The sequence below is a fragment of the Lithobates pipiens genome, unplaced genomic scaffold, assembly GCF_037356315.1.
Source record: "Lithobates pipiens isolate NorthernLeopardFrog02 unplaced genomic scaffold, aLitPip1_a1.2 Scaffold_16, whole genome shotgun sequence".
NCBI lineage: Eukaryota > Metazoa > Chordata > Amphibia > Anura > Ranidae > Lithobates > Lithobates pipiens.
Window position 1 is genome coordinate 628574600 of NW_027507748.1, and position 26037 is coordinate 628600636.

General features: G+C 42.9%; 1 protein-coding gene across 2 annotated transcripts in view; it reads right to left on the bottom strand.

Moving 5' to 3' along the window:
* Window positions 1-26037, bottom strand: part of SMAD9 (SMAD family member 9) — a 58408-nt gene that overhangs the window by 13224 nt on the left and 19147 nt on the right. For both annotated transcript variants that reach the window (XM_077484152.1, XM_077484154.1), the window contains exons 2-4: window positions 4674-5203; window positions 1445-1702; window positions 1254-1358 (exon numbers count right to left, since the gene is read on the bottom strand). In XM_077484152.1, coding sequence (XP_077340278.1) covers window positions 1254-1358; window positions 1445-1702; window positions 4674-5085 — 775 coding nt within the window. In that variant the 5' untranslated portion in view covers window positions 5086-5203. The remainder of the gene's footprint in view (window positions 1-1253; window positions 1359-1444; window positions 1703-4673; window positions 5204-26037) is intronic.

The window sequence follows — 26037 nt, forward strand, 5'->3', positions numbered from 1 at the left end:
CCTGCTACAACTGGTAGTCCCTCCCCTTGTCCGTCCCTGCACTGTGCTGATCTACTCACTGTCTCTGCTTGCTCCTTCCTGCTGCCTCTCCTGTCTGAATCCCTCCAACTGCCTCCTGTGGCGGGATTCTTCCAGGCCAGCTTTCCTGAGTTCCCAGTCCGAGGCTCACCCCCTCCCCCTAAGGGGTCCCTCGAGGGCCACCAACAGCCTTCTTCAGCATTCCTTCACCATCTTCCTCCTAACCTCCCTATTGGCATGGCTCATGTTTATTTAAAGGCTCTTTAGTTCCCTGTCAGACACCCAATCTAGGGATTGGCTAAAGGCCTTGTAAGTATTCAAAGCAACTCCTCCTCACCAATGCCATCTAGTTCTAGAACATTCTCCAATATTCCAGATGCCAGAGGGAGGCACCAGAGAGCTGCTAGAATGAGTCATCCAGCCCTGGCTTCTAATAACCCTGACCCAATGCATTGACTCAGGTTTAGTCCTAGAGCCAGACAATGCTTCTACCTGCACTACACTTCACACTACACTAGAGGGTGCTACAACTATAACAAATTTTATTGGCAATTAAAGTGGTTGTAAACCCTTACAAACCACTTTGACCTACAGGTAAGCCTAGATTAAGGCTTACCTGTAGGTCCAGGAAATATCTCCTAAACCTATACGGTTTAGGAGATATTTACCTGAAGACAGCCACTGCTGTCAGAGGTGCGCATGCGCACTGGGTAAGCCGCAGATCGCAGCGATATGCCACGAGTGTCGGCTCCCGTGCGCATGCGCGGGAGTGACGTCATCGCTGCTCCGGCGAATCACAGCGTCGGAGCAGCGAGACCCACCAAGAAGATGGACGCTCGGAACTACAGGGGACAGCGGTGACTTTGTTGGCTCCTGTGTCAGGTAAGTAACACATAATGGACTACTATGCGATACATAGTAGTCCATTATGCTTTGCCTTTACATGGAATCAAAGAGGAAGTAAACCCATCAGGGTTTACTTTCTCTTTAAGACAGCTTACACCTATGTATTTAAAAATTAATTTAGTTGCTTGCAACTCTGCTTTAGGTAGTACACTAAATTTGTATAGGATTTGGACATGTTTAAGCTAATCCTTTAGTCCAATCTGCTATATCCTGCAGCTATAGTACTTAATTTTTTTATTAAAACAGACTTGAGACACATTTGTTCTTTCATTTACTGTACATATTATATCCTACCAACATGGCATTTATTGATTAGGACAAATACATACCTCTGTTTGATGTTGACAAAATAAACTGGCAATCAGTGGAGTCACCAGAATGTCCATTTTGGTTCCCAAGTATCTCTGGTGGGTTGTATGGTGGCGGAGGGGTATCTGAGGGTATAAAGAAGAAAGTTATTGTTTGTGAGTATACACAATTGAGACAAAAAGCTGTCACAGAAGTAATCAGTATAGTTTACCTGTGATTTGATATGGGCTTCCCGGATCAGAGGAACTTCTGGGGGAATCAGGGTAGCCAATAGTGTTTGGAGAATGGTGGTAGATGTTGCTGGGTGAAGTAGAGAATGGCGTACAGGATGGTTGCTGGAAGGACTCGGGGAAGGTTGCATTGTGTGGCATTAGTGGGTCATTATTGAGAGAGGTGTTACGAAACTTGGCAAGCAGGCTGAGCTGTGGATTAAACTCGCTGTGTCTTGGAACTAGGACCGGTGGAAGAACTAGAAATAAATAAATTAATAAAATTAAATACTTGTCCCTGTATTTTCCTCCTATAGCAAATACATCTATCATAATCCCCACATGAGGCTGCTAATATCTCTCCTATTCCATAGCAATATTTCGAGGCACCAGACAAGGATGCCCCCTTTCTCCCATGCTCTTTAATTTTGCACTGGACCCCCTTTTCCGACTCTTAAAATTACAAACCACTTTTCAGGCCTTACCTAAAGTCACAAAACCATTAAACTTACTGCTGCTACAGACAACCTACTTTTATACAGCTCACATCCCGAGTCTTGCCTCCCTCGCATACTGTTTCTTATTACCACATTTGGTCAGATTTCTGGTTACGCTATTCATTTTAACAAATAAAAGGCACTTTACCTTACCAAACATCCCAAATCTCCCTGTAGGTATCTCTATCATTTTATGTGGTGTAAAGACATAATATCTTAAAAAACATATTCTATACAGCACCACTGTCTCCCCTCTCACCTAAAACCTCTTTCACTACTTATTCACATTTCAATATCTCCTAAATGGCTTTCCCAAAACTTTATTTTATACCATGCAGGTTCTTACTATTTACCTTAAACATTCAAGTCTGAAGTGTATCTATAAGATGTGCTGGACGTTCATCTGGGGCAGCAGGAGAGCAACTATAAGGCTATACGCTTTACAACATCCTTCTATTCATAGAGGGCTTAAAGTGATACTAAGGCAGCCATGGATTGCAGGAAAGAAAATCACTTGATTCCCCCATCAACATTGTATTGACGGGGGAATCCCTCCCGCTATTGTGTTCTCCGGGCGCGGGGGGGGGGAGGGGTGCTGTCCCTTCCGGAAGAACACAGTGATTATTGCTAGTCGCTGTAGCCGCTGGCTATAATCGCATTCTGGAAATCTGATATGCTAGTTGTAATCAAGTTGATCGATGGATTGACTTGGGTACAATCAGCCTGCCCATACATGAATCGTATCTCGGACAGTCCCTGCTGAACTGGCCGAGATTCAAACCACACTTGGGTGCCAGAAGAATGGGAGAGCGATCTTTCTGTGCAATATCGTTGCACCGAGCAGGTAAGTATAATCTTTTTTTAATTAAAGAAATGCCCTTAGTATCACTTTAACCTTACAGACCTGAGGTGTAAACTATGGCCTCTGTTACCAGATATATAAGGAACTGGGTTCATGGCACCTCAGTGTACACTGACACTGATCTTAACCAGAATATAGTGCCTTGCTTTATTTATTATATGTCCTCCTTATTCTCAAGGAGATTTTGCCTCCAGTGGTAACCATTATTGATTGGTTTGAGCAAAAGTTATAGCGTCTACAAAATAGGGGATAGTTTATGGCATCTTTATTAATATTTTTTTTTACTAGTAATGGTGGCAATCAGCGATTTTTAGCATGACTGCGACATTGTGGCAGACAGATCGGACACTTTTTCCGCTATTTTAGGACCATTCACATTTGTACAGCGATTAAAAATGCATTGATTACTATGTAAATGTGACTAGGAGTGAAGGGGTTAACCACTAGGTGGCGCTGTAAGGGTTAAGTGTGTCCTAGGGAGTGATTCTAATTGTGGGGAGGAGGGGCTATGTGTGACACGACACTGATCACCACTGATTACAGGGAGCAGAGATCAGTGTCAGTGTCACTAGGCAGAACGGGGAGATGCTTGTTTACATCAGCATTTCCCCGTTCTTTCTCTCCATGAAATGATCGCGGGTAACCCTGCGGACATCGAGCAAAACGCTTCTTAAAGGGCAACATACAGGTACATTAATCTGCCTGTACGTGCCCTTCTGTCGACGTATATCAGTGTGAGACGGTCGGCAAGCGGTTAAAGCGTGACATTTTAGGTATTTATTCACTAGGCGTAACATCATCGTTTATATTTTTCACCAAACAGTTGAGAATTATATTGTGTTTTTGTGCATTAAAATTCACTAAAATGTATTTAAAAAAAAAGAAAAAAGAAAAAAAAAAAGAAAAACCGCTGCACAAATACCATCTTTTTAAATTTTTTCTGAAAATTTTTTTTTTGTGTGTACTAAAATTCATTATGATACAGTGTGACATAAAAAATTGCAGCACCCACCATTTTATTTTCTACTGACTGCTTCAAAAAATATGTAATGTTTGGGAGTAATTTCTAGCAAAAAAAAGTAGATTTTACATATATGTGAGAAGTGTCAGAATTGATCCAGTGTTGGAATGGATAATTTCATATTAAAGCTGTAGTTAACCGTAGTTGGTAAAAAAAAAAAATCTCTGCAAGCACATTATGAGAAATTAACCTTAAAACGAAGCCCTCTAGTGCCGCGCTGTCACCACTAAGAGGGCTTCCATTCCCAGGTCTTCCTTCCGGGTTCGCAGGCCACGGCTACATGAGTGGACAGAGAGACGCGATGACGTCACTCACCTGCATTTGCGTTTACGGCCCGGGCTCTGAAGGTCCGGCACTGTATGCTATAGAGTGCATGCGCTGGTGATGTCATGGGCTGTATGCACTCTGAATATCTCCTAAAAGTTTAGGAGGTATTCACAGTACCTAAAGGTAATCCTTATTATAGGCTAACAGAGATTACTACCGCTTTCATTTATATTTTTCTCCAGATTTACATGCAGAGGTCCAGAAAAACTGACAGTTGCAGGGTTGGGACAACTAGAAATAATAGTACTAATGGGTAAGGGTTGTAAGGACCCCTCTGGCAGTGTTTTATGTATCATCCCAACCCATCACTGTCACTTTCATCCACATGTGGTGGATAGCTTGGCCTTCATATAAATGTATTAGAAATATAAATACAGGCATGTGCAATACAAAAGAAAATCATATACTGAATATTATCATCATTCAGTTATCAGAATACATTTTTTCTTATTGGTTCTTTAAGATCTCCTGACAAAAGTTGTTGAAACCTAGCTGCGGAAGAATGTTGATAAAGTAATAGTTACCTGGAGTTTCTACCCTTCGGTAATGATAAGGATTGATGCACACATCTTTCTGCTTTGATCCAAATGGGAACTCGCAGCATTCAAGTGGTTTTAACTCATGATGTGACTGCAGATCTGGCCACCTCCAGACCCTACAATAGATGACATGTGGCAGACCCTTACGATGTGACACTTGTAGCCTCCCATCCAGTGACCTTGGGATGGTGACACATTTACTGGACTGTCCCGGTGTACTGAGTGCCCTCTCCAGCTCCTCCATGGCACCCTTCTTTTTCTTCAGCTTCTTCACCAAAGAATCCACAGCCTTCTCCGCCCATTTTTCCTCTTCGTCTCCTTGCTTCCATCCCAGCAACCGTTTTACTGCCGGGCTTGTGAAGGAGAACAAGGAACTGATAGGGGTGCTGGTGTGCATAAGACTTGTTGGGGGTCACTTGGTAGACTTCTGAAAAGACCAGGTGGCTTAACCCTCTGATTTTTCTTTTTGAAATGACTCTTTCAAACCCGGTTGTTCAACATCAGATTCAAGTATTCTGATAAAGAAACAATAGTTGCAGTCAAAGTTTTGTAAAAACAAGTACATTCTAAAAGACTTAAAATATTCTTCTAAAGTTTCTATTATTTCTTAAATAGCTTGCCTAGTCATTTTAAAAATAAAAAAAGTTCTCGCTACAGAATTCGAATTTTCTCTTCTGAAAGTCTCCATTCCAGCTGCCAGACTTCTCCGTGGTTAAATAACAGTCACTGCCCTTCAACCCACTTCATGTAAACCCAGGCTGTCATGGGCAAAACCCCTGGGGGTGTCACCATATTGACCTGGACTCAGGTAGAAAACTCATAGGGTGTTGTGTGACTGGCCAGCCGAACCAAAGCAAAAGAGAAATTATTGAAAAAACAGTGTGGGGAGAATTTTATAAAAACATTCTGCTTATACCACCAGATAAATAATGTATCTACACCCAAAATGCACTATTTTAGAGTGAGCAGGCAATGTTCGGTCTCCCGCTGGTTTTGCAATGCCGTCATCCGCCCCACATGGACATGGCAACCTCAAAGTATAGCTGTCACCTATGTGTGAGTCTTTTATAAATTCATATGAAAAATGTAATAGGTAGCATTTCTTTACCCTGCCCTATGTTTTGAATTCTCCACAGGCATATAAGGAGAACTCGGTCATTCCAATGACAACAATAGCTCTTCCTTCATCCAGCTTTTAGCCAATCACTATAATGACTCACTTGATACTTGAACCATATCCTAAAGTAAGAAATCTCTTTTGACAGGGTTTGCTTGAACCTCCCTGGCGGTATGATTATTTCAGATTTTTGGTGCTGAAAGCCTTACAATTATTTTGCATGGAAATTTGGCATTTTAAATTGTAGGTCTGTAATTCGTAAGCCGCGTACACACGGGCGGATTGTATGGCCTACTTAGACCGTCATACAATCCGACGGACAGTCCGTCATACTTTCGAATGAACGGACTTGACCACACACGGATGCACAAACAGTCCGTCGAAAGCTTGCGCGATGACGTGTACAGCATGTACGACGGGACTAGAAATAGGAAGTCCAATACACAGCAATGCAACCTGCCGCCGTGTAAATCCTTTCTGAGCATGCGCCATTCTTAGTCCGTCGAACTAGCCTACTCACGAGCGGATTGTCCGCTGAAACCAAAGTATGACGGACAGTATTACGGAAATTCCGAAATACTTAGTACGCCAGACTGCACGCTGAAAAAGTCCGCTGAAGCCCACACACGAGCGGACTGTCCGCTGAAATGTGTTTCGACGGACTAAGTAGGCCATACAGTCCGCCCGTGTGTACGCGGCTGTAGGAATAACTCATTTAAATCTGTCCAAACCAGAGTAGACATCCCGGGTATGATAAAATTTGAAAAACAAAATCATAAATTAAAATATAATAAATAACTATAAAGAATTATACCAAATAATAATATAATAATAATAAAAATTATTCTATAATGTAATCAAATCAAAAACACTGAAATTTTCTCAGTTGCAGAATTGTCACTGTCATTACTTTTCAGTATTTGATGACGAATTTCCCCACAAAAAGCTATCGCTCAATTCTGCGAGTGATTCTAATTTATTATCGCTGTTTTCTAGCTGGTCTAAAACCACTTTTGATGTAAAGGGACAGTTTTGGTTGCTATGGACAATCTCCAGTTTCCAGGCAGAAAGGACAGTTTTTATATTATAAAACTGCATGCAGGACACTGGGCAGACCACTAGGGACAAAAGGAATGTGAAATAATTACATACAGTAATGTATTCTGTAAGATTACATTATACTGTATGTAATGTGTGTGTTTTACTTTTTGAACTTGGCGCCGATCTCCTTCCCCATAACGCTCGCAGGGAACGGAGCTCGGCTCCGTGATAGATCGAGAGGAGGACGAGCCGCTCGCACAGTGGGGAGACATTGCTGGATCCAGGGGATAAGGTAAGTATACTCATCCTGGATTCAGCGATGCGATTCCGAGTCTGGCTCGGGGGTTACCGCTAATGGTACTGAATTTTCACCCTGAACCAGACTCGGGAATACCGCAAAGGGGGTTAAAGTATCCACATGCAACAAATAAGAAAGTTTAAAGCAACACAGTATCTTCTACTTTCACTCTAATGCCCCGTACACGCAATCCGAATATCGTACGGCCAATTGTATAACCATTTTCGGTTAATAATCGCAAGTAGAAATTGAATAGCTAAATAAAGTCATGAAAATTCTTGTACGATAGAAAAAAAAATCGGACGTGATGTCATGTGTCAATGTATTTGTTTTGTATTTTCGGACGACAACTATACTGACTAAATGAAAATCGTACGATCTCGAATCGTATGAGGAAAATTTCCATTAATGTCCGATCTAATAATATTGGATGAACGGTCATGATCGGCTGTCGAAAGTAGTGTACACACGATCTGAAAATCGTACGATCCTTCTTTGGACAACCGCTTTCGTACGATATTCGGATCGTGTGTACGGGCCATAAGGCTCGGTTCACACTACCGCGACTTGGGATCCAACTTGTCAGACCTCAAGTCGCCCCAAGTCACTTGACATCAGAATTACGTTCTAGTTAATGTGTACGGGCCATAAGGCTCGGTTCACACTACCGCGACTTGGGATCCAACTTGTCAGACCTCAAGTCGCCCCAAGTCACTTGACATCAGAATTACGTTCTAGTTAATGTGTACGGGCCATAAGGCTCGGTTCACACTACCGCGACTTGGGATCCAACTTGTCAGACCTCAAGTCGCCCCAAGTCACTTGACATCAGAATTACGTTCTAGTTAATGAGAGACGTCTTAATGTACACTACTGAAGTCGCTCCGACTTCAGAAAAGGTTCCTGTACTACTTCAAGGCGACTTCTAGGTGACTTGTACCCATAGAATTCAATGGAAGTCGCCTCCAAGTCAGATCTTAATCTATATTGAAGCGACTTTACAGGAAAAGAAATTAGTATACTCAGGCAAAACCCACCCCCCCCCCCTCCCAAAAAGCTGATTATTCTAAGACTGGCCATAGTCAAAGTCGCCTGTCCTGGAGGCAACTTTAAGTTGCGTTGTAAGTTACTTAAAGCCGCGCTGAAGTCGCCTCCAAATCGCGATATAAGTCGGGTTGCCCCTGTGTGAACCGAGGTCCCTGCAATAGAAGAAGTGTTATGTCCACATCTCTGTAGGCCTTTGTCGCCTACCTTTCCACCATTCCAGTGATGCAGCCTCCATTTCACACTTCAGCATTTAAATCCTGGGGATGTAGGGAATGGGGGGAGCAGAGCCTACGGCAGGGACACAGTTATGATGGACATTCTCAATGCTGAATAGTTTGATGGAGGCTGCAGCTCTGGAATGGTGGAGAGGTAGGAGACACAGGCTTACAGAGAGGTGGGCATAACACTTCTTTTATTGCAGGGCCCTGCCATTTAGATTTTTGGGGGCAACTGGCAGGGTCTCTTTAAAGGAAACATGTACTGTGAAAAATATACAGCCTTTTGTTGCTCACTACTTTCTGAAAATGCTAGATCTCTGGCTTTCTGAGTCCATGGTCCTGGAAAAAGCATGCAGAAAGTCTAGTCTAATGTATGAGGGTCCTATGGTAATTGTCTCTGATATAACAGTTTCATAGTTTGTAAGGTTGAATAAAGACACCAGTTCAACCTGCATGAGTGTATACAATTGTCCCTGTACATTGCACACTCACATCAGTCCCTACCCTCAAGGAGCCCACAATCCAAGGTCCCCATTCATATACTAGGGCCAATTTTGGATAGAAGCCAATTAACCTACCTGCACGTCTTTGGATTGTGGGAGGAAACTGGAGTACCTGGAAAAAACCCATGCAGGGAGAACATGCAAACTCCAGGCAGGTAGTGTCATGGTTGGGATTTGAACCAGTGACCCTTCTTGCTGCTAAGTGAGAGTGGTACCCACTACACTACACCACTGTGCAACCCACAATTTTAGAACCTCACTCCTCTGCCAGGTATGCTTAACAGCATAATATCTCTTCATCTGCTCATGTTTTATGAGACACTTTATGACTTTTGACAGTTACAAAATGTATTATGTGAAAAAAGTGCACCTGCCATGAAAAAAAAAAAAAAAAAGAAGTAGCAACTGCTGATTTACTTATGAATATGCTAACTTCTGGGGTAGCATGGTCATCCTGTTACTTCAGTTGCTTACTGGTTAGCACTTCTGCCATGCAACACTGGGGTCCTCGGTTTGATTCCTGGCTAGGATGCTACCTGCATGAAGTCTGTATGTTCTCCCTGTGTTTGTGTGGATTTTCTCCCACAATCCAAAGATATGAGGTTACTTGACCCCTGTCTAAAACTGGCCTGAGTATACAGTATGTATGCATGTGGGATTGAGAACTGTAAGATCCCTAAGGGCAGGGACCAATGTATAAAATACTGCGTCAGTTGCTGGTGCGCTTATGTTATAAATAGCTTTTGACTAATTGACCCAAAAGCATGCAGACTTCACTTGAAGCTTACCAGTTCTGGGTTAGTGACATGTAAAGAACTGAGACCTGAGACAGCAAGGCCAATTTGAGTTGTACTTCACTCATGACAGGGACCCTTTACGATATTTTCATATCCACAACTGTCATTTATTTATGGTTTGCGTAATGGATTTTACAGTAAGAGTAGCTTTCCATCATTGTATTTGTCAGCTGTGACTGATTTGCAGGGACGAACCTTGAAGGTTTGCCCATAAAAATATTTATGGGTTTCAGAACTGACCAACTAGTATTATGAGATCCCAAAGTTTGCTTTATTTTAGATTAAAAAAAATGTTTTATCATTTCTTTCTTATATTATTGTATAATAGTTAAAGTGCAGTATTTATTGAGAGGCATTTAAATTACAAAAAATAGTCTTATTTCAATTTTAAGTGTATGTATTACCAAAATTAAACTTTTTTTTTTTTTTTTTTACATATAGTAGGGAAGAGTAAAGCAGGGTAAACATGGACTGTAAATCAGCCGGTTCAGCAGGAACCAGCGTAATTTTGGTCTGTGTGTACAGTCACGCTGGAAAACCATCATTCCACCAGAGCTTGCCGTCAATAGCTGCAGTCTAGATATAGTCTGTTTATTCTTGGGGGGACAAATACACCACTAACAGAATTATTATTCAGGATTTATAGCGTCCGCAGGTAGGGGCAAGGGGGGTCAAGTGCCCCCTCCGGAATCAGGGATCGGATCTTAAATTCAGCACAGTTGCTTCGCTATCAGGGCTCCGTTCCTTCCCTATTGGCCATAACCGAGGGCCAATCAAAGGAGATCAGGAGAGGACAGCATCATGGGACATTACTTATCCTAGGGACTGTACTACGTCTATAGTCTCTGACCATGATAATGTGATAATGATATTTTCGAGTTTGCCAGCAGAACACAGTAGGTGAAATCTTACAATGTGGAAACCCGTTCAGGTGACAACTGTCTTGGAGGTAAATTCCCCTCACCATGTAAAGATTTCATCTCACGTCTGATAAATCTCTTGAAATTCGCTTTGTGGGTGGCCCTGTCTGCACCCTGCCCCCCGACATCTGAAGGAGCTGGATGGAAGAAAGTTGGCCAACAGATGCAGCCACACTTTGGGTATTCTGACCGCCACTTGCCGTCAGTATTTAATAGCCAGTACTGCAAATTTATCCATCCATGCAGTATAATGTGGATGGAGTAATCTCTTAGTTTCGTTTATCTCAGCCTGCAGTGTATGGCCAGCTTAAAGAGGAACTTCAGTTGCTCCTATGATTTGTTTTTTAGCCCCACTTATCTGTTACGTAGGTTAAAAAACCTGCCAATTTAAACAGTGGAATTTAGCACAAATGTAGTTCAAATGCACAAATACATCCCAATTATCAGACATGTCACACTATGATGTGTTACCATATGTTGTAGTGGGTTACACTACATGTGTGTTGCCTTAGTGCTTGAGGGTGCTATTCATAATGAACCCATGTAACATGCACTGTGGTAATGTGTGCATTACTGTAATTCAGAGGCTTCATGTACACGGGACGTTTTTACAACCTCTCCTGAACGATTTAACTTGACAGATAGTAACCCATGTTTAAAGCATCTGTTTTGCCATGTTTACATGCCGCATTTAGCAGCGTTTTGCCACATTTGCGTTTAGAATCGCTTCTAAAAAAAAAAATGTAAATGTCCAAAAAACGAAAGACACATATAAACGAAACGTGGCTATATGTGGGTTACCGCGTTTGGCATCTGAAACTTCAGGATCTGAACTCATTTTTTTGCCTTAAAAAAAAGCCTATAAACGCAACTGTCTAAAAACAACAGTAAACTAACCTGTGTACATGTACACATAAGATGACATTGAATGGGTTCGGGGGCAGTTGAAAAAAGTGTCCAACTGCCTCTGAATGTCCGTTTAGCAGCAGCAGTATACATGGGGCCATAGATGTCAAGAGACCCTTACTGACTTAGGGATTATACCCCTGGACCTCTTCTATATGCTGAAGAGGCTGGGGGAGAAAGGGGCCTCTTCATGTTTTGAACAATTAAAATGTTTACTTTATTTTAAATTCCCCTTTTTATGATGTCAACAGTCATCATATTCATCATCCATTCATAAAATCACATCATGTCCCTGGGTGGACCATTATCTGCCATATTAAGTTGAGGAGAGCCTACTGCAATGTTCACTTATGACAGGGGTATTGAATTAAAATTCAGACGTCTGATCAGTACAATTTTCTTCCAGCAGAGGTCCAAATCACATGCTTGTCCAATAATTCAGGTCCTTCACATCACAGCCCCCTTCCTCTTATATTACAATCCTGTGCTTATATCAGTGACCTCTGTAGTGTTCTGTATCCCACTTCACATCACCCCCCACCCCCCTCACAGTAGAGATCTCTGCCCCTTTAAATCAACCCCCCCCCATTCCTTTCTGCCCCTCCACATTACCACCCCCTCCCCACACACACACACAAAACACTAGCATGCTATGCACCTTCATATCACCAACCCCCCCCCCCCCCATAGTCCTTTCTTTCCCCCTCCACACAGTAGCATGCTTCCCCCTTTACATCACCCCACCTCAAAGTAAAGCTCTTTGTAAGTCCACAAGCATCCCCCGCTTCCCATCCTTCAGAGCAAGGTCCTCTTCCCCCTTTACTCCGCTACCTGACAGGTACACAGGGCAGAGAGTGGAAGGCAGGACAGATCGACAGCAAGAGGCACAGTAGTAATAATGACAGCAGTGGAGGCTAAGGGACAGAACTAGCTCCACGACGGCGGGACCGGATGGAACAGTGACTTGGTCCTGATCCGAACCACGGTCCACCATTAGTGATGCATGACCTATGGTATTACCGCATATAAAGTCAGCTGAACACAAAATGTTGTGCTTCTCTCCATTGGGTGGGACCGGATGGGACAGTGACTTGGCCCTGATCCTACCTACGGTCCACCATTAGTGATGCCTGACCTATGGTATTACTGCATAGAAAGTCAGCTGAACACAAACTGTTGTGCTTCTCTCCATTAGACGTGACTGGATGGGACAGTGACTTGGTCCTGATCTGAACCACGTTCTACCATTAGTGATGCCTGACCTATGGTATTACTGCATAGAAAGTCAGCTGAACACAAACTGTTGTGCTTCTCTCCATTAGGTGGGACCTGATGGGACAGTGACTTGGTCCTGATCCTAACTACGGTCCACCATTTAGTGATGCCTGACCTATGGTATTACTGCATAGAAAGTCAGCTGAACACAAACTGTTGTGCTTCTCTCCATTAGGCAGGACCAGATGGGACAGTGACTTGGTCCTGATCTGAACCACGTTCCACCATTTAGTGATGCATGACCTATGGTATTACTGCATAGAAAGTCAGCTGAACACAAACTGTTGTGCTTCTCTCCATTAGGCAGGACCAGATGGGACAGTGACTTGGTCCTGATCCGAACCACGGTCCACCATTTAGTGATGACTGACCTATGGTATTACTGCATGGAAAGTCATCTGAACACAAACTGTTGTGCTTCTCTCCATTAATTTGATTTTGGATATTCAGCTCAACTAACCTCCTAACAATTTCAAACAGGTGACTGTAAATCCTAAAAAAATAAATTTAGTGTTGGTTATAGATACTTTGCAGAAGTCTGTGATTGCCTTCCAAATCCAAGAGGCATTTACAGAATATCAACAACTGTTTGCTCATCACCCGTCTCCACCCGCAGCCAGCCACATGAGCCATGTCATAGCAGGCATTAATGGCAGCTCTATAAGCTTTATTTGTTTAGCCTTGCGAAAAAGAGAAGATTTGACAGCAGATCAGTGAGCATTGCTGTTTATATTGTACAAATGTTTTTCTTTATAGAGGGCTTGGAGAAGAACACTGATCCCTTTTGAGTCAAATGAAATTACTAGCCGGTGACATCAGCGTGAACTAGAACACCATTCTTGTCAATGGGAGCCAAGCCAAGATTGTCAATTAAGGACAGAGCCATAGTACGTACACTATGTCATATCACTGCTGACCTTTTTAATGCCAAGTCTTTCTGCTCAGTGCTATTTTCTGAGTATCCAGTATTGCTAAATAGGCACAATAGGGATGAACACAAAACATGTATTCCATGAAATACGACCTTGATGGAAAACTGTCAATTTTCTTTTGCAAACTGTTTGTTTGGTCAAAGTATCATAACAATAGCAATACAATCCAAATATATACTAAAGGAAAAAGGAAAAAAAAAGGAGAATTGTCAGCATAAAGAGATACAGGTGATAGAGGTGTGATGACGCTACACACAATATATAAATATATATAAAGTGGCATGAAGCGTTCTAGACCTCATATGCATACACCACAGATCAAAACCAGCATCAAGACAAAACAAATAAAAAGTATTTCATTGATAGAATCCATTAAAAAACAAATGTTGATTTCTCAACAACAGTTCCATGGAATCCTTGGGCTTCCTTGAGCAATGAGCAATGCTTGGCGTTCAGATACGTTCCCACTGACACCACAGATTTTTTTCTATCTGCAGGGCTTTTGTTCAGCGGGAACACGGGGGAACGCAGTTCTGGCACTTCCAGCATTGAATGTATGTAGTGGTATGTGGTGCTTCAGAAGCGCTTTTCAGGCGCTTCGGAATCGCTGCCCATTCACAGCAATAGGCAGGGGTGAATAGGCATGCATACAGCACTCCCAAACCACCCCAAAGCTGCTTGCAGGGCTTTTTCTAACGTCCCGCAAGCGCACCATCCGGGTGTGAAAGCATTCGGGCGGCATGGGAAGGAAGTTTTCAGGGACATTACAGGTGCTATTTCTAGCTCTAAAACGCCTGAAAACTGACTCAGTGTGAAAGATTTCTTATCGTTACTGGAGGGGATATATTTTTACAGGTCAGGGGGTGTCTATTATTGCTAAGGAGCTCTATTGTTGCTGGCGGGGGATATACTGTTGCTGGAGGTGGGTTTTATGCTGCTGAGGGTCAGTTGTTGCTGGGAGGGATATATGGGGGTCAGTTGTTGCTGGAAGGGATATATGGGGGAGGGGGTATTTTGTTGCAGGTGATCCATTGTTGCTGGGGGATCTATTGTTTCTGGCTGCAAGGAGAACTATTATTGCTGCCGGGGATCTTTTGTTGCTGGGGGGGTATTTTGTTGTGAGTGGTCCATTGTTGCTGGGGGGATCTATTGTTGCTGGCTGCATGGGATCTATTTTACTGCTTTTATTATTATCATTAATTTGTCTTTAGCGGATATGATCAGATGTCGGCGGGTGTAAACCGACTCATGTCCATTTCCAACCACCGCTCCAGAACAATGGATGCTCTGTTTCGGTTCCACCTGTCAGGGTTTAGGTGGACCCGTTGTCCACCCATGTGAAAAGGGCCTAACTTTGTGCACAACCTTCAGTCACCAATTAAAAATATTTAAACTTCAAAACACACTGGATGTTACTTGTAACAACACAGGGTCAAACATAACAAGCAACACTACCCCTGCATTTATTACCTCTTACAACTGCACTAGTAAGATTCCTCACCATGGATGTCTTCAAGGTTTGTTCGAACTCATTATCCTGCCTATGTATACAGACAAATATCTTAAATGTTCTATCGTGATGCGAATTCCATGTTCCTACCTATGCTATGACACCAACAGCCCATGAGAACCATGAGTTTGTTGTACTGCAGCCTTTCTCAACCTTTCTAACTCAGAGGAACCCTTAAAATAATTTTCAGGTCTCTGGGAACCCCTGAAAAAAACCATTAATTGGGGGTCAGTGGGAACAATGTCCTTTACTTTGGTGGTCAGTGTGAAGAATGGCCTTTTTTTACAGTGGTGGTAAGAATGGCCCTCTTACAGAGAGCTATAAAGATCATTGGTGTCATACCACTGGCTCCTCCAAGTGGCATTGGCTCAAAAGTATGTAGGCACCATCAAACAGGAGGTAAACCAGCCACAGCTCAAGGAACCCCTAGCCATCTCTGGAGGAACCCTCGGGTTCCACAGAACCCTGGTTGAGAATGGCTGTTGTACTGTATTCGCTGGGTCCAATCCCTTGTATCTATAACTTTATCAATAAAAATCTATTGTAAAAAAATGTGTTTTACTATCCATACAGAATATTACAACAGATTATTGCTTAAATCTGGGCAGTTTACAATATCAGACAAATATTTCTACACTTATGTCATAAAGAACGTGATTGGAGGAAAAATAACAATGTACAAAATGTTGCAAAACTTGTTTGACTTAAACATGATCTCTGGATTGAATTATTTTTACTTTTAATATTTTCTGCACATTTGGCTTTGTGCTTATAGGCCATCCACGCTCTAATAATAAAATATACTTCATATAGATTGGAAAGAGCCTTGGACCGTTCCTACAGATATGGAGGAGATTAATAAAATAGTTGTTTTATGAGTTGGGGCACAGGGTTGGATCTTTGAAGAGTGTACATTCCTGAAGGATGAATCAAAACCAACCCTGTTTTGTCTAGCACAATTCTACATTATGGGAAGATGTTTTCTATGTAAGATTTATATGTATAGTTCACTACACATGTACCAGAATTTCTGGGCTTTTATTCCAGCAGAAAACAACAATTTCAAATGAATGGGTTCCTTCATGTGTAGAATACCTAGAGCCACCCATATTACATTTTCTCCCCGAAAGATTCCTGAAATACTTTCAAGAAAACATGTCATGAAAGGACTGCCATTGCTGATCTCATTCTGAAAATGCTAAATGTCTGGCTATAGCAATGGAACTAAACTCCCCTGTCCACTAGGAGAGCATTGGTCTCTACTGTATGTAGACCTGCATTTGCTATGGTGCTGCACATATGATAAGCCATGAGACCAGCTATCTGAGGTCTTGAAAGATCAGAAAAGAGTTAACAAAGGCTCAATGGAAGAGGCGGCTCTAGGCTTTGTGATGCCTTAGGCAAAACTTAGACATGAGGCCCCACTCATGCCCATAATGGGAAAAACAAATCAAGGGATTCGTCCGTCAGCTGCGCAGCAGGCCTTCCCTTAACAACAGATGAATCATCAGCTGTCAGGGAGGTTCCCCGCTGACAGCTGAATGTAAAAAAAAAACATTGCCAGCAATAAAAAAAAGTGAAAAAAAATGTCCAATATTTAAAAAAAAGTCATGCCCCCCCCAAATCCATACTAGACTCTTTTTCGAGCATGCAGCCTGGCAGGCCAGGAACAGGGGACAGGGGGATGAGCCATACCAGGCCACATGCCCTCAAGAAGGGGGGTTGATGGGGACAAGGGCCTCTTCCCCACAACCTTGGCCGGTGGTTGTGGGCTTCTGTGAGGTTTTTTTTCTCATTCAGCTGACAGCTGATGACTCATTCGTTGTTAAGGATGTGGTGGTCGGCTTCCTGGCCTGCTCCTTTAAGTGGCTGTAAACCCTTACAGTCCACTTTTACCTACAGGTTAGCCTAGATTAAGGCTTACCTGTAGGTGCAAGAAATATCTCCTAAACCTACACGGTTTAGGAGATATTTGAAAAAGACAGGCACAGATGTCTACTGCCTGAGTGTGCCGTTGCTAGCGGCGATCGTGCCGTTAGTGGCGGTTCTCGTGCTCATGCCAGTCACAGCACCGGAGCCACGATACCTGGAAGTCAATCCGGGAGATATGGCGGCAACGGAGGAGGGGAATGAGGACCACTGCGGGGGCTTCGATCTCAAGTAAGTAATTTATAATGAGCTAGTATGCTATTATGCCTCTGTCTTGCAGGGTGTTTATTTTTTTTGTTTTTCCAGAGGGTTTACTTCATCTTTAACAACCAGCTATTCACTCCGGCGGCCCCACTCCTGAGTGAGACACAACTCTTAACACTGCCTGAGCACAGCAGCGTTATGGTCTACTGTCCCTGAAAACTGGAGTAATGTGTTAGGAAATTCGGGGCTGCCGCGAGGCCCCTAAGAGCATGAGGCCTTAGGCAACTGCCTATTTTTCCTAATTAAAGAGCTGCCTCTGCTCAATGGCAACTGTGACATTTATCACCAGAGGCATGCCGTGAATGTAGCATACACTGCGTTTGTGCTAGTACACAGAATGGAAATCAAACCACTGCAGAAGATGACACTGGTACATTTCATTAAAGTGATACTAAACTGTCAGTTTTTTTCAAATTGTATAAATCAGCTGCTGAACGTGCTCAAAAGAAATGGACAGTTTAATATCACTTTAATGAGCCTGAATCTTTTTTAGATTTTAATCCTTGCCTATCATCTTGGATATGCAGCTAACAGGCTGATTGGAGGCTGCACTGTCCACTGTTAATTCCTTCCAGACTGGAAGTTCAGGGAAGCAACACTGAATGAGTAGGAGCCAGCAGCACTGAAAGTCAGTATTGGGGTAAGATTTTTAACAAATAGTTTACTGGGAAATTTTTATTTTACTGTGCTCAATGTGTTAAGCCTAAAAAGAAAACAGGTGCAGCCACCGCATATAAGAAGTAGTAAACTGCTATATATAATAAATGTTTGCTTTTGGGTTTAACACCATTTTAAAGCAAATCTGACTTGTCATATTTAGTCCAGAAGGAATTGTTGATCAGCAGCGGGTCAACAGAAGACAGGTTTTCCTTTCATGCAAGGAATGTCAGTTTTCATGTATAACTGGTTAAATGCCAGTGAGCCTAATCAATAAAGTCAAACTATAGGTAAACTTTTTTTTTTTTCTCACTTTGGATAGAGTAAGGGAGGGTTTAAAACCCGTCAGATTTTTTTTTTTTGCCATCTGTGTCCCATTGGGGAGATTTCCTTTCACTTCCTGCCCCATAGCCAAACAGGAAGTGAGAGGAAATCCTTGCAAATTAAAGTGTCTCTAAAGCCTAAATGTTTTTCATTCTGTGCATTAAGGTGAGATTGTAAGCTCTAATGAGCAGGGCCCTCTAGTCCCTCCTGTATTGATTTGTATTGTAAGTGTACTGTCTGCTCTCATGTTGTAAAAATTTGTGCAAACTGTTGGCGGTATATAAATCCTGTATAATAATAATAATAATAACCTTCCATGCTGCAGCTCTTCCCCAGACCCCCCCCCCCCCTCCATTTTTCTTACCCGAGCCTGATTCGGTGATGTGCAGGAGCACCGCAGCTCCCACAGATTGGGCAGATTGATAGCAGCAGGGCTGTCAATCAAGTGCTGTGACACCGGAGCGGGGGGGTGGGGCTGAGTCCTGCTATCTGTGTCAATGGATGCAGCAGCAGGGCTTCGGGAGCGAGCAATGAACAGGTGGCCCCATGAAAATCGGATTTCCATGGGGGCATCTCCAGAAGAGGAGTGGCCTGGAGTGCTGGCGGGGGACCCCAGAAGAAGAGGATCAGGGCTGCTGTGTGCAAAAGCATTACACAAAGCAGGTAAGTTTAACCTGTTTGATATTTTAAAGGAGAAGTCCAGCCTGAGCTTGTTTGGTTGGGCTTCTCCTATTGGTCACAGGAGTGCAATTCGTTTTGCACTCCTGTGAACCATTTTCAGCAGCGAGTGGTCTGAAGTTCGCTCTCCGCTGATGTTACTGCTATCAGTTGCGGCAGTGCGTCATCCCGACTTCCTAGTTTGGATCCGACAGCTGCCTTGATTGATGGCAGTCTCAGCGAGCAGCTCCCCGCCCCCTCCACAGCTCAGCGCTCCAATGAGCATGGGAGAGCAGAGAGGAGAGACGCTGACTGACAGTCAACAGCTCTCCTCTTGAGGATCTGTGAGAACCGAGCCATCGGCAGTATTCGGTGGGTCAGTTCTCAGCGCAGAGACAGCGGGGGACAGCTGCAGCATTGGTCTGATGCTCCATCCACAGAGGTAAGAATGAATCAAAAAAAAAAAAAAATACTTCTCTTTTCATTTAAAAAACCCCAAAGGTTTAAAATCACTTTAAGGGAATCCCTTGGGACCCCCCTGGTCACCTGACACCAAGTTGGTTCTATAAATATCTTTATGGATTACTTATTTGTTTCTAAAAAAAAAAATTAAGTATAAAAACTGTGAACCCCAAAGATAGCCATATATCTTTCAAACTGATTGAACAATCGTCCTTAACTCTACCAACAATTATGTAGTATTATAGCCAGATAAAAATTGAATGTTTTGCCCCGATTCACATCTATGTGGCCTTCGACAGCTGACATCCCGCGTGCCTTGATTGTGGCCTATGACTCGCCCAAGTCGCCCAAACGTAGTGTAGGAACCTTTCAAGTCAATGCGGTTTAAGTTGCACCAGTTAGAACAGTTCCATTACCATTACTGAGGTGCAACTTGTCATGTGACTTTGAACCCTCAAGTCGCATTACAAGTCGCGGCAGTGTGAACCGGCATGTACTACACAGCTTTGTAAGATCTAAAGAAGACTGATATTCACATTGCTAGGTGTATGGTCAGCTTCAGCCAAGCGTAATTCATTATATTTAGCAGACAAAAGCTGGAAGTGAGCTTCGTTCAGAGAAACGCAGAAGGAAAAGTATACACTACCTCTATAATTAGGCTCCAAAATGTTCTGTTTACTTCTAGTTGAGATGACCGGTTTACATTCAGACATCTTATCTTTAATCTGGCACAGAAAAGTGAGCATTTGGTGACAAGTTGTAGGGCGAGTGATAATGATGTACATAGAAAAGAATGCTTGCTATGTTCTATTTTATGTTTGGAAACAAATCTGTGCAGCAGACTGTTGCGAATACGTCATGTTCTACTGACTGATCGAGGGCAGGTTCATTGAAGACAAAATAAATCGCTTTAAATGCTATAGGATTATGTGTTTGCACAGACATGGCAAAATGCAACACTTGCTGCAAAAGACTCTTAGGTATTATTGAGATATTCTAACTGGCTGTAACTGGCAGGTGGCAGAATATCCCGAAACTGACTCGTTCCACCAAATAAAACATTACGGTAAATACCACGTTTTGTAAGCTAAGGCTGGTCAGATGTGCATGGGATTGATTGGGAAATTATTATAATATTTGTAGAGTTTTCATTTAGGGGGCATGCATACCGGGCATCAAAAATAACGCTTTTATAGGTGTTTGATGTTTTTTTTTTGCCTTTAACCACTTGACCACTGGGCACTCAAACACCCTTCCTAACCAGACCAATTTTCAGGTTTCGGTGCTCTCACCCTTTGAATGACAACTACTCAGTCATGCAACACTGTATCCATATGAAATGTTTGTCCTTTTTTTCCACACATATAGAGCTTTCTTTTGGTGGTATTTAATCACCGCTGGGGGTTTTATTTTTTGTGCTATTAATCAAAAAATACTGAAAATTTGGTAAAAAATAAAAATTCTTTCTTTCTGTTAAAATGTATTGCAGAGTATTGGCGAGTATTAGCGAGTATTGGCAGAGTATTGCTGTGTTGCAGAGTATTGCACAGTGTTGCAGAGCATTGGCAGAGTATTGCACAGTGTTGCAGAGTATTGGCAGAGTATTGCACAGTATTGCAGAGTATTGGCAGAGTATTACACAGTGTTGCAGAGTATTGGCAGAGTATTGCACAGTGTTGCAGAGTATTGCACAGTGTTGCAGAGTATTGGCAGAGTATTGCACAGTGTTGCAGAGTATTGCACAGTATGGGCAGAGTACTGTCACTGAGCAGCGCTGTGGGCACTACACATCCAGCCCACAGCGCTGCTGCCATCTCTCCCCCTCTCCCCTCGCACTGTACCGATCGGTACAGAGAGGGGAGGGAGGAACCAGCGTCATGACGTGACGCCGGTTTGTTTACAAGTGATCGCTCCCTCATTTGACGGAGCGATTACATGGTGAACGCCCGCTACCAGTGGGCGTTTACCACAATCCATGATGGCGGTCACGGATGTTTGCGGGAGTGTGGGGGCGTGCAAGAGCAAGATTCTGGGAGGACGTCCATGGGCATCCACCCAGAAAAACATGACCGCGCTGTAGCCGTCTTTCGGCTATGGCCCGGTCGGCAAGTGGTTAAACACCTTTGGGCTCCATGTACACGGGACGCTGAGGCAAAGTCCTCTGAGCGTTTTTTTTTTCGAAAGCCTGAAATCGGCGTTTAGAAAGGCCCGTTTAGCCGCATTTGCATCTAGAAGCGTTTAGTAAGGATAATATCATAAGACCCTCCCCAAGCTTAAAAAAAGGTTTTATTTATCTATTTCAGCCATTTTGTAAGACCAGAGTGAGTAGCAGCAGCAGAGAGAGCAGCAGTGTCCTTGTATTTGTCCCCATTTCTGTGCTTTTTTTTACAATGGATCCCATAATGAGCATATGTGAGGAAATGCTCCTGACAATGCTCTTGATGAGGCTAGAAAGACGCCAAAAATTGAATGCGATGACCAGAGTTCGTCGCTACTGGACCCATCCATTGATCGCTCAGCGCATGTCAGTAGGATATTTAACCAACATGTATGTACAGCTGCGTACCTACCCCGATACTTTTTTTTTATTTTACACGCATGTCCACTGCCTCATTTGACATTCCACTAGAAAAAGTTTGACCCAGTCTGACTTGCTTGAACACGAACATAAGGAAGAGCGTGCCACCAGAGGAACGTCTGTTGGTGACTATCAAATTTCATGAAACTATGTTTGATCACGTCGGTGGTCAGGCTCAATGGTGGGGTCATCTTTTTCATATCTAACAACATATAGGTCAAATTACAATTATACTTTGTAAAACAACGTTGCTAGTGGTGTATTGGATTGGATCAAAGGCTATATATGATCTATGAATCATTGCAAGTAATTACCAGTTTTTACATTTTTTTTTTGTTGTTTTATCATCGTTTTCCATAATTTTTTTATGTTTTAATGTCCAAAAAATTGGGTACCTTTAAAAGCACTTGGCGTCTCAAATGTGGAAATCTTCGGCATCTGAACTCAAAGAAAGGCTGAAGAAAGGCTGTTAAACGCAACTGCCTAAAAACTACTGTAAACGAAACTGGTCACATAAGATAACATTGAATGAGTTCAGGGGCAGCTGAAAAAAATTGTCCAACTGCCTCTAAACGTGCGTACAAGCAGCAGCAGTGTAGTGTACATGGGGCCTTAAATGCACCCATGCACACATAGGCATCTATATGCAGGAGCATTTAGGCTTCATGTACACAGGACATTGTTTAACCTCTCCTGAACAATTTAAATTGACAGCTAGAAACCGGCATCTAAAAACATCCATTTAGCCACCTTTACATATCGTGTTTAGCCGTATTTGCGTCTAGAAGCATTTGAAAAAAAAAAAAATAATTTTTTTGTTAAAATGAAAAACATCTGTAAGCGAACATGAACATCTGTCTGAACCCATTTTTTTGTGTTCCAAAAAATGCTTCCAAACTGAACTGCCTAGAAACTACTGTACACAACCCTGTGTACATGCACTGATGAGATAACATAGAGGAGAGTTCAGGGGCAGCTGAAAAAAACGCCCAACTGCTCCTAAATGTCCATTCACCAGCAGCAGTGTACATGAGGCCGAGGTAAAGAAATCACTTGCGTATTCAGGAGAGGAATGTCTTAGCAGAAGAAACTCTTTAGTGCACCTAAATGCCTGTAAACGCACCTAAATGCTAGATATTTAGGGGAGGAAAAAAATGTCCTGTGTGCATGAGGCCTTAATCATACCATACATAAAGTTACAAAACGTAAACAATGTTTTCAGTGCAATAATAAAAAATAAAAAATGATCTTAAAGCGGAGCTTCACCCAAAAGGGGAAGATCTGCTTGTTTGCCTCCTCCTCACTCCCCCTCTGCTGCCACATTTGGCACCTTTTGGGGAAGAGGGGGGAGAAGACACCTGGTTTTGACAGGTACCCGCTCCCACTTCCGGTTGACTTCTCCATGGTGAACTCAGCCCAAAGTTCGCCCCCTCCCCTCGTCCTTCCCCCACTGCCGGGCCATTCCTCAAGCCGCAAGGTTTCCCTTAACCAAGATGGTGGCAGCAGTGCCCAAGAGGCATTTGAAAAATCAGCTCGGGTGAAGACACTGCTGGATTCCTGGACAGGTAAGTGTCCTAATATTAAAAGTTGGCAGCTACAGTATTGGGAGCCTGGAGCTCTGCTTTAAAAATACATATAGCACATATGATTCACTAGAAAGATCCACCAGGAATATTATACAATCAGTCACCATTAGAGAGGGTTCAGAGAGTATAACTCTTATAAGGTCCATGAGGCTATGGGGCTCACATATGACTGCTAGTTACCTATATGATAGCATACTGTAAATGACAGGTTCTTTTTAACCACGTGAGAACCACATGAGAACAAAAATGTTACACCTCCTTCCTGTCCATGCAATTTTTCAGTGCTGTGATAGTTTGACTGCCAATTACTCTGTTGTGCAATACTGTGCTCAAATTAATTTTGAAGAGACAGATAGAGCTTTCTGTTGGTGGTACTTAATCACTTCCCGTCCATACTATGTCATAGGATGTCCTCAGTTTGAAATTGTTGTACCTGAATGATGCCTGCAGCTGCAGACATCATCCCATATCAAAATTTTTAGGCAGTGATTCTCTCTTTTGAAGAAGTGATTAGAGCGGCTATACAGCGCTTGATCACTTCCACAGGTGGGAGAAGGGGGTCCCCACCCTCATGCACCCACCTATCCTGTTCCATCGGAGAGATCAGGACCAATCTGCACTGGGCAGAGAGAGAGGAACTGAAGTTGTTCCTCCCTCACTGTGAAATCAGAAACTGGAAACTGGAAACACCGAGGATTTTGTCACTTCCGGCTTCGGTTTGTTTGCTGACAAGCCGTTTTGGGCTTGTACAGCATCTGATCATACCGATCTCGGTTTGATCAGAAGCTTTGGAGACCAGAGGAGACCCCAGATTTCTCTAAAAAAAGGGATGCTGCTCATCCTTTGTTGTATTAGCAATAAAGTTGATCAAAAAATAAATAAATGAAGCTTCATTACTGAGTCTTTGAGGTTGTTGTAGGTTAAAATATGTAGTACGTTATAATGCTCATTTTAGGCTTGAAGATGACTTAAAACCTCTGCATGCAGAGACCCTAAAGAATAAAACAGTGGCAGTTGCTATACCATGTAAACACAATGGATGATCAAATCCATATTTTCACTGCATTGTTTTGTACGTGCAAACACAATATATTACCCAATTCTTTGGTAAAATTTAAAAGATAAGGTTGTGTTGAGTAAAAAAAATTAAATAAAAATACTAAACAAGTCAAAGGGTGGAAAAACAAAGGTACCAAAAATTGTCCATAAGCAATGCTTAAAAGTGAATGATGGAGCCAGAATTCTTGTTCTCCGGTCTGTACGGCAATATCTAATACGTGTGGCACAATCTCCATTTACGTAACCACATGACTTGTGTGTTTACATTTGTACGTGAGTGTAGGTACAGGCACAGGGGCTTGAATACTGACCACCATGTAAGGGTTCACACTGAGCAGTGAATGCCAATTTAAGGGGACACATTCAGCGCTTATCACCAGTATAAGTTGGCCTGGTGACCGCCTGTGTAAGGGGGCATGTTGATTGACAGTAGTAATTTGTGCAATTCCATAGTCCTGACCCCTGTACTCTGACTGCAGTTTGGTGTATAATACATAGTCCTACAGTCCATTGCTGCACTGTATACTCAACATTAGTGCTCCTCAGTTTACCTCCCACCGAGCTGCAGCTTAACAACTGCCAAATCTGGCAAACCTTTTTTCACTGATGGCAGCCAACAGGAGCGACCCAGATGAGACCTGGGAACTGACTTCACAGACTTGTTGGCTGGCCTACAGGGAGTCTGATCCTTTTTTGGGTCAAGACTCTGCAATAATGTAATCTCTATTGTATCCAGAGAGCCCTTCCCATCCATCCTTCTCTTCTACCCCAGAATCCTAACTCAGACATTTCAAGCTGCAAAAACTCATTTCAGGACTTCAGTGCACCTGGCAAGCTCATTTGAGGGAGGTCATGCTCCTTGCCGACACCCCCCCCCCCCCCCCATTCATAATAAAATACTACTTAAAAGATAATTAATAATATAATGCCATAATAAAATAATACTTCAAAAAATAATGTTGTGTCACACTCACCAACAATGCACCCTCACTGTGCCCATTTGCATCCTCATCAGTGCCAACAATGCAGCCTCACTGTGCCAATCTGCAGCCTTATTGTGCCAATCTTCACCCATCTGCAGCCTCGTGAGTGCCTATCAATGCAGCCTCACTGTGCCCATCAATGCAGCCTCACTTTGCCCATCAATGCAGCCTCACTGTGCCCATCAATGCAGCATCACTTTGCCCATCAATGCAGCCTCACTGAGCCATCAATGCAGCTTCACTGTGCCCATATGCAGCCTTACTGGAGGCGGGGCTTTGTTACAGT